Genomic DNA, 10573 nt, shown 5'->3' on the forward strand with positions numbered 1-10573 from the left:
GACAGACACGTTTTGACAAGTTTTAGTCGGAAGAAGCCCTGTGTGCCTTCTGCCTTCCGCTTGTTCACTGACTCATCTGTAGGTAATCATAGAAGCATGCCAAAGTCAATCTAAAATGTAGATTGGAAAAAGATTTTGCTTGTGCACTTGAAAGACAGAGATGCACTTTGCCTTCACTTCGCCACACTGCACAAAGACGACCCGCGGAAGTGTGGACGTATTCAGAGACTTGGGTATACCGACATCTGTCAGAAGCCCAGTCTCTTTTGACTGCGCCACGTCTTTGTAAACACTGACTTTCCTGAGCAATATGTAGCCATGAAGAAGTATGCATGGTGATTGAACGTTTGCGGAATCATAAAGTACCTCCCGCGTAAATGTGCGACATTACCGACACCTCTGGCTTACCGACATATTTGTTCTTAAGAATCGTGTGTTGAATAAATATTTTACATATTCTAACGAATCTCCGTAAAGCCAGATAGAATATCCGATTTTCTCCATATTGAATCAAGAGAGTTTCGCGTCAGCAAAATGTTCACGGGGGACCATCCCCTCTGCGAAAATTTCCATTATTTTGTGAAGTGGATAAAAAATTGATAGATAGAGAATGTAACCCCGATATCAACATATTCAATAAAAGGCGTCCTTCTTCTACGAAAACACCATTCATTGACGACAGGAGAACCTTTTACCGGAACAAGCCTACAAGGTAAGAAAGAAATGTTTGTCTGCATTTCAGTTCTCTGTGCTTGACATCGCGTTAAATCTCACTATTCTTTCCAGTTGTTTTTTTTTCAGTCAGTACTTCAAAGTCTTCAACACGCTGCAATTGCTAAGGTTCAGGTTGTGACTATATGTCTCACTTGCAGTTGTTCAACAACTGGAACTTTGAAATTATTTGAACGCTATACCATTGACGTCGTCACTCTAAATAATGATTTTGTTTGAATTTTCAGACCCAAAATGTATTTGAAACCAGTCTTGTTCATTTTACTTTCTGGAGTCGTTTTTGTTGGAGTATGGGTAATGTAATATATATTTAATTATGCGATATTATTGTTTGTCCGAGATTAATTGAAAGATCGCATGCTTTTCTTTTTTGAACTATATCATTCACATCAAAGTTGTTGACTTGAAGGATCACAACATAAGTATATTCTAATATAAAGAAGTACATTGCCGTACAAAAGAAGTAAACTTCTTCTCTTTTTTTGTTCATCCAACAGAGTTACGAGCCGGATTGCGTTCGTAAGTGCTACACCAGAAAAAAACATGGTTGTGGTGAACAAACTTAAGTCATAATTGCTTTATAGATGTCGGAGGTTGTTTATAAGACCTCGCATAAACATTCTGATGTTTAATTATCGCACACTTTTATCACAATACTAACTTCTCGAAAGCAAAATATCAAATGTTCTTATCGTACAACGCACTCGATTCAAGAAAAGTCTTGCGGAATTCTGTGTAAGTTTAATTGAGCCGCATTTCTCGTTCAACTCCTACAGCACCGGAAACAAAGAATTTGATTCTGTTTTGATTCTCACAGTACTCTGTTAAATACTTACTTACGTTCGCAAAATGAATCGTATTTTATTTTAATTTGACAGCATCTTTCTGTAAATGTACGAGGTACGAGGTGCATTGTGAAATGCCTGAAGATGCCAACCAGAATGGAAAAACCTACTATGAGTATGCTCAGTGGGTATGTGCTGAGCGTGGAGGTTGCCTTGCTAACTTACATACTAAGGAAATAGACTGGTGTGTAAGGAACTTCATCTCGGAAAAAAATCTCGATCAGCCACCTTGCATCAACAGGCCCTCGTTTGGATTCTTTATTGGTCTAACCGATATTGATGAAGAAGGTACATGGGTATGGAAAAATGGAATCGAGCTTTGCGGTAGCACATGCACAAACTGGGCTCCAGGTGAACCTAACAACAGGATCAACCCAAAAAGATGTCCGAATGACGACGGACAACACTGTGCCCAGCTTTGGTAAGTTGCTAATATTTCGTCGATGTCTTGTACTATTGCTCAAAGGGGAGTTAATGAGAATCGTGCTCAATAGGCAATATCATACTTAAATCAGTCAGAGAACTGTAGGTGTTTTTCAAGGCAGATCTCGAGAGTTCGGAACTCTGCTCAAAGGTTGCCGGGGACCCCTACGACCAATGTAAACACTTTATCTAGGGTACGTCGGCGATTGATGAAAGTTGAAACATGTTTGTTGCAGCTCTTTTGACGTGATGCGTCCTTATATCATGCATGGAATACATTGTTTGTAAACAAGAAAGCCGTACTACTCACACACTCGTAGTTTCGATGACACCCTTCCTTTAAAATTGTTACCAAGGCTGACTTTACTTTTATCTCTACAATGAAGAGCATCGTACACTTTAGTTGATAGTTCATTGCCAACAAGAATTTATATAGATCTTTTGTTTCAGTTCTAATACGCCATCATTGACGAAGATTTCCTATTGAGAAGACGATACTGTTGAATGTAAAGTGCTATTAAGGCATTCACTTTAGTTTACTGTATCATTGCTGCTTTCAGGTATAGATTCGGACACAATGGAAAATGGGATGATGAATACTGCAATTGTCGACCGAAAGGATTCATCTGCGAGATTAAAAGTAAGTTAGTCTTTCCCTGATAAAACTGATGATTTTCATGAAAATGAAGTAACGGAAATATTGAATACAATTGAAAAGTTGTACACTAAATTCTCTTTTCGTTATGATACCTTATGTTGTCCATTGTTGTCTCTTACAGCCGACTGTTGTTGCAATGGATCACCCTACTAGCTATTCCGGAAATGAACTGCGCTGTGGACATGGCAACACTGATCGTTGAATTGTATGGACATCTTAAACATTTATTAAACTTATACTTAGTTTGATCTTTACTCGAGGGCAAAGGAAAATAAACGTAACGTACAGCTATGACTAAATAGAAAATGTGATGTTAACTTTGTGTTCTGTGAAAGCGTGTGATGCATTTTGTGGTCGGTGAATAAAGTCTCGTGAGTGGAGAGTAAAATGAAATTCTGACTGCGTCATTCTCTCAGGCACTACCCTAACAGACAATCAAATAGAGCACACTGCCTTCTAAATGGTCTTGTGGTATTTCAACGCCCTCAGGAAATTCGGTAGCTGAATGAAGTTTTTAATAGTATTGTTAACTAAAAACTGAAACTGGATTTATAAATTTGAACAAAGTAAATAACAAATGGGCTTCTTACACAAACATGGCTGCCTGCATACAATTGTACTAAACTAGGTGGGCATGGTACATATACGCAGGTGAATCATCACTTTAACGACATACTCTTAGTTGTTCTGCCTCAATCGACTGACCCTTTACATTTGGTTGTCAGTCTGCCGCATCTGTGGTTTCCCTTTAATCAAATTTTCTGCTCCTCGTCGGAAGGCTGTATATATTAAAGTAGGACCATGCTGATACCAAGTGTTGGTTTTCTGTACCATGCTTTTGTATAGAGTTGGTTTTCTGTTAGAGTAGAACATGGCTGGTGAAATGTGTTGGTTTTCTGTCAATTTCATTCAATTTCTGGCTCAGCAAGGTTTCTAATTGTGATGAGCATGCGAGTCCGCTGTCTTAAATTGTAAATGTCTGGATCATATAATAAGGCCTGGCGTCGGCTGAGGAGAGGGAGAGCTTACATCTCGAAGATTTTCACACGGTGTGGTAGGTTGAAAACTAGCCGTACTAATAAGAAATATGCCCATTTCTTTCAACAACTATTAGGATTAGGAATTTCTGGTAAAAGTGATAATAGATGTCTCCCTAACCAAATAGTCCAAAAGGTTGATGACCTTTGTTCAATCCGGGTCATAAAGTTCACAATTTCGCTATACTTTTACTCCTTTACAGGGTGAGAGGCTTGGCTGGGCTGATGTTATTTCAATAACTTTGTAAAACAAGTAAATTATCTTCTTATTCGCCAAAATTTTGATACAAATCAGAAGCCTGCATAAATAAAGGCAAAGGCCATTCACACTTAATGTAATTGTATATTGTGTAAGCATATGGAAAACTGATGATATATATTTCCCCACTCTCTACGATGGCAATTTAGCGATTAATGTAATTTCCATGTGGACTTGAGCTTTTATTTAATAAAACTTAATGTGAGCGAGAAAGAGTGTCAATATATATAGCAAAAATCCGAAAAAATAGCGCCCTCATTTTGTTCGGACTAGCGAAATGATTTCAATATTTTAGTCTATTTTATTTTACTTTACTTTTTTAAACTTTCTTTAAACAGGGTAGCCTGGTAAGCTTCAGTAACGATGCTCATCTTCCCCAGGGCCCTCATTGAACTACATGAAACATGACAATCAAAGCTTGCACAATATAATGTACAGAAATAAAACGTAGCCAGGAGTGAACCAGCACAAAAGAGATAAATGAACGCAAACGCAAAACGACAAAAACAAATTCGACAAGAAAACTAAAATTCAAAAGACTTTTATGTGAAATTCCAAAATCAAATTTCGTGAATCACCATATTCCTGTGATGCAATTTATACCAATTGTCAAACATTTATAAAAGCACAGACTTGTCACATTTATGGTGTCTTCCTACGTTATGTTAACTCAATCACTGACCTAGGAGTGGATATTTCCTCCAAATCTGAAACAGTAAATTGTGTATGACAAAGCGAATTTTGGGTTTCAATGTAAAGATTTCGTATTCTGCCCAAATTTAGGAGTGACTTAGAATATTGTGATAATCTGTGGGCTGGTACATCAATAACTGAATATCAAGGTTTTGAAAGGGGTTCAAAGAAGGGCTACTCAGTATATCCTTTATCACACGGATCTAACACTAATACCGTTCGCGGCCTAGAACTCAAACAACTAGTCGAGATCGAAAGTATGAAATGAGAATAAAATCTTTGATGAAGACCTCAAAACAGTTGTGAAAAACTAGCCATCATAAATAGCCGACGAAGATGGCGCTTGTCAGGCCGGTTTTCATTGAAAAAGAAAAGCTATGACACCCCATTATATCCTTTACAGACGAAAATAATCTTGATAACGGGGATCGAGTCTCCAACCTTTAGAAAGAAAAACGGTAAAAGTTTAAAAGAAGCAGGTTTTATCAGCTTTATCTCTGAGCAAATAGACTAACTGTACACAGCTTTCAAAGAAGAACAAAGGACTAAACGCACATAAATATTCAACGTTAACAACCACTGATGTAAGAACAAGAGATTGGGGATTGCTGTTTTAACTCTGCCATTCATAATCTACGGATTTCTCCCTTTTTGACAACATTCTAGATTCCTAAATAATCAAACTGTACGAATCTTGGAATACCATTGAGTTTCTGTAACGATTCCGTTGATTGGTTAAGATCTTATTTGAATAGCAGACAACAGATGGTTAAGATAAATTTATGCATGTCAACCGCAAATCAAATCAATTGTCGTTTGTCGCAAGCGTCGATATTGGTTATCCTTTGTCTTCTATAATTGTAAATGGTATGTGGTCTTCCATAAATTGTAAAACTTGCTTTGTATGCCTACGATTCTAAGGTCATGGTCTCTGGCAAGGATGTTAGTAAAATACATAAGAAAATAAGCTTAGCATTGCTGAGGTTGAATGACTTATAGGTGGATAACAAATCGTTCACACATATTAGTAAAACGAAAGAATTCTTTTTTGCATCGAATCACATTAAAGGAAGAAGTAGCAATAATGCAAATATCACCGCCAAAAATACCGTTACTTTTTAATTATCATTTTGCAGATTTTATTTAAAAGTTAAGAAGGAAGAATATAGCCAATCTCAGACGGATTGTTCAGACTGAAAACACCACATTGCGGTTTTTGTACCGCAAACGCAATTTTCTTGACATGGATACCTGAGAAGTCCTAACAAATAGCTTAATTAATTGCCTCTTTCATTATACATGTGCTTACTGGTATCAAGGTCCGAAGGCGGGTAGGAAACATGCACTTCAAACTGTACACAATAAAATATAGAGTTCGTTCTGGATATGCATCGCATTGAACACATTCGACAATCTCACTTTGAAAAGTTAGAGTGGCTTTGTGTGGAACATAGTATGGCATATCCGAAAATGAATCTAAGGCAGAGCGAAATTATATCAAACTAGTCTTCAGTAAGCAACATCGAAGTCATGAAATAATCTGTCATGCAATATCAGGAATATACTTTTGTATTACAATTTTAAATAAATGGTGAAGACGCATCTGTAATATATAGCTGTAAACAGACACGAGAGCAGTTTATCTAAATTTTGATATGAGTGTAATTTTCAAGAGAAACTTTCTGTCTGTTTTGACTTGTTGAGCCAGTTTCGTTTGTATGTTGTTTAATATGTTGATACTTGTCGGTCAATCTTTTGTCGCTTTGGACCACAGTAAAAATAAGTTTTCAGACTTTTCTGCGTACTCCTTGCACGTTTAGTTTGTGTATAGGCCTACTAAAGAAGACTTCATACTATAGAATGAATCAAATTAAATGAGATCGGGGACGTTCCTTTGACTGTGTCACCCGTGTATAGCATGTTTTGGCATTGCGTTCCGATCGCCTCTCGTAGACCAATGACGACACAAATCGGCAACGAACTTGATAAATTCACATACAGTGATGATAGATAGTCCGATGTACAGACCGAGCGTGCCACCGATATCGCTCAGCAAGTCTTCCCACTGTAAAACAGTTGAAGAAAAGCTTTATATGAATATGCAATATCAGAATATTTTAAATATCCCGAAGTCAACGATAAAACACTTCAATGGTCAAGGGCAGTATTAATGGAAAGATGATGCAAATCTTTAAGCGTGAAATGAAAGGCATTGGAATAAACAGAATAAATCGCAAAAAGGAAATTGTAAATATGAATCTATCACTAACAGTAACTTCCGATAAACTATAAATCGCACCCTGACCATACGTATTTTGTTCAACTACTTACTGTGTATGCTTTATATTCCGAAGTCATTTCATAACTTAATCCTTCCAGGTATATTTCAAGTTGAACAAAATTTGATCTAGGAAAAAAAATGTACACACAGTAACATACAGGGAATGACAGTCGGGTCGAAAAATAACATGGACGTAAATGCTGATAGCTCGAAAGGCAGATCAGACTGACTGGCAGACTGACAGACGACAGGCGGATAGATAGATAGATAGATAGATAGATAGATATAGATAGATGGATGGATGGATGGATGGATGGATGGATGGATGGATGGATGGATGGATAGGTAGGTAGGTAGGTAGGTAGGTAGGTAGGTAGGTAGATAGATAGATAGATAGATATAGATAGATGGATGGATGGATGGATGGATGGATGGACGGACGGACGGACGGACGGACGGACGGACGGACGGATAGATAGATAGATAGATAGATAGAGAGAGAGAGAGATAGATACATAGATAGATAGATAGATAGATAGATAGATGGATAGATATAGTAGACAGATAAGCTTACTTATTTGAATATCTGAGAAACTTATAAAGGAACAGGGTAACATTCACTCATCAGTCAGTGTATTATATGAGAACTACATACCCTTAGGTGTGAAGGCGTGAAGCGTGTGCTTTTATGAACACGTTCTACATTCAAAGTAACTGAGAATTCATTTCTGAAATACTGAGATATCCCAAACCCCATCATAGATTCTATAAAAGCAAACATTCGATCAACATCGGTACACTGAGTACTTCTATCAACAGAGAAAGAGTACAGATCTGTACTGTAGAAAAGCAGCACAATTTAGCCTGCTGTAAGCAAGAGTCCGTATTACTTTATCACATACAAAAATCCGGTTATATTGCTTGTGTGTCTTGTAATCTGCCTATGGTCAAAAAGCTCTATGTACCCTTCAGAATATCAAATAAAAGACAAACATGAGATATCTTACCTTGCAGATACACCATCATTGATATTTCTTGTCTTTGGGTTTTCATTGTGTACACTTTGTAGAAGATGTGTCTGCATTGCAATCAAACAACAGTTTATAATGATCAAACGATAACCGCCAAGAAAATGAACTTATTTTCACGCAGAAACGGCTTCTCTCTATGAGGTCAAAACAATGTTCGAATAAGTCGTAATGCGTCGGTTACCGAAATAAAAACTTCAGCACTCATACAGAAAGTATACCCGAGATTTTGCCACCATGTGTGGCACTTTACATAACAGATAGCTTGAGCACAAACTACGCTGAAACATAATAACTTAAATTTCCTGTCTCAGACGAGAAGACGGCACTCTAGAGATCAGATCATTGACTTACAGAGAAGAGTCGTGACAAACTACAAAACTTCGTTGTATCTCAAATGTTAATGTTACACTGTGAACAAGCCAATGTTACCTCGACCAGATTAGTTTTAGTACCGCTAACAGAGACACTTTTACTAGCTTTTTACTTATAGAAAAAGTGATTTGCAAATTAATTTGACCAATATAAATGAAAGGAAGAGTTGAGGATGTAACTAACACAGCGATCATAGACTGTAAAGACACTTAACTTTTTAAATTCCCACGCATATCATGGTATTTCCAAATATAGTACATGTACCAGTAAAATGTTAAATTAGCCCGTCTTTCTACGGTTTATGATAAATCTATTAGGTCAAATCGTGAAATGTGTCTAACGTTTCGTTAAAGATATAAAATGATAATTACTTACCAAGAACACATCCGAAGGCCACAGAGACTGAGACATCGTTAGAGAAAACTGCCTTTCACTAGAAAAATGAAACACACAGATAATGTACTTGTGTTTATGATATTGGTCCATTTCAATATCAAAAAGAAGAACAAAAAATGTTTACTGAACATTAAAACCTTTGAAATGAACACCATTAAAACGTTGATAATAACGGTAAATGAAATTAGAGCACTAAAAATTTTCTAATTAAGGTTGTTTGGTATTTTCAACACATACATAATTTAACACCACAATGACCTGATATTAAATTCACTCTCGCAGAAATGATAGACGATTAAAGTACTTGTCACATTAAGGTTTTTGATAAATTTTTGATAAAGAGAGAATGTGCATTGTAACAGTGCGACGTACTATGACTAACAGAATGTTGCCGTTATAGGTAAATGCAAAGGACAATATAAAAACGGGAAGAAGTTCACAAAGCCAACTAGAGTCTTGTCTACTCGTGTAAAGTTTGCATTTTATTGAAGGTAATAATCGATAGTTGTGATTTCTATAGAAACAGAAATTGTTCTATAGAATTTGTTTCTAGCGATGTGTTACTTTCTTTCAAAATCGGTAAAGAGGCCTTTGTGTGGTGCTGTTGAGTGGTATTGAAAAAATAAACGAGGCGCGAGTTGGCTAATTCATTTAGTTTTCGTGTAGAGGACTATTCGAAACAATTGATGTATACTTTGTATTCATTAACACATAATTCACATATTATTCACAGTCAAATGGCGGGTTGTCAGGGACCCCAACGACTGATGTAAATACTGTATCTAGGGTACGTTGGCGATTAATGAAAGGCAACATGTTTGTTAACAATGAATATCGTAAACTTTAAATGTTGCAGCTATGTTGACTTGATGCATGAAAAAAGTCGCACAAGCGCAGTTTCGACGACTGTCTCCCTTCAAAAATGTACCAATAAAATGTTCAGGAAGTCTCAATGAGAATTCTAAATACTCAACTTACTGGCAAGGCTGTCGACAATCACACGGCAACATGTTATTTCTTGAGAAGAAGTGTATTAGGTTTTTACATCGATCTGTTATAAAAAAGTAGTTTACAGAAATATGAAGCATAGATGGGACAAGCAGTATTTTGACGTCTTGCGCCAAAACAAATCGTTGGGTATACACATGAAAGGTGTGTCAAATTTATTACCTATCACTGCACATTTATGTACATGCGCAATGATGTAATAGCTTTGTACGAACACACTGAAATGTACGGTAACTGATGAACTATTTGCACAAACATTACATAAAAGTCAATATTTCATTGGTAATTCTCCATCAGGCCCCCTACCTGAAATCAACTCAGTTTTAGGGTTTATGGACTTACGAATATGGCATGTCCTACTTGAAATAGAGAAAGTCGCAAAGGAAGACTTTCCGTTCATTTTTGTGTGCGTAATTGCTTTCTGTATTTACTCCCTCAAAGTAAGGCAATCAAAGCATCAAACCTAGCTTGAAGGTTTTTTATATTTATCTGCCTTCTTGTTTTCTTGCCATAAACACGTGCATCAACTATTTATCTTATTCAACACCCCCACTTATCTCACTTCAATACATTCGGGCCAATCACAATCCAAAGTTTGCAATTTTACTATCGAAAGTGATCTACATACTCTGTCAACAGTGAAAGAAAGGAAACTAGAACTTTGGATTAGCAATAATGTTGTCGATAAATGACTTAATTATCCCGAAAAATCACGCTGGTAATATTTAAGGTGGCATGCGCCTCGAAAGTGAAAGACTTGAACTTTTGCTCAAACTTTTCTCAATGAAACTTTCAACTATTTTATAACCAAATCAAGGATAAGAATAAAAAATCAGGG

General features: G+C 36.7%; 1 protein-coding gene across 1 annotated transcript; it reads left to right on the forward strand.

Annotated features, from left to right (window-relative positions):
* The first annotated feature begins 622 nt into the window (after positions 1-622).
* On the forward strand, positions 623-2964 carry LOC139119467 (perlucin-like protein). The gene is made up of 6 exons (XM_070683299.1): positions 623-712; positions 960-1026; positions 1230-1251; positions 1611-1998; positions 2561-2640; positions 2780-2964. The coding sequence occupies exons 2-6, from the start codon at positions 967-969 to the stop codon at positions 2809-2811; spliced, it is 582 nt and encodes a 193-aa protein (XP_070539400.1). The 5' UTR covers positions 623-712; positions 960-966; the 3' UTR covers positions 2812-2964.
* Positions 2965-10573: the final 7609 nt, after the last annotated feature.

The sequence above is a fragment of the Ptychodera flava genome, chromosome 19 (assembly GCF_041260155.1).
Source record: "Ptychodera flava strain L36383 chromosome 19, AS_Pfla_20210202, whole genome shotgun sequence".
Classification (NCBI taxonomy): Eukaryota; Metazoa; Hemichordata; class Enteropneusta; family Ptychoderidae; genus Ptychodera; species Ptychodera flava.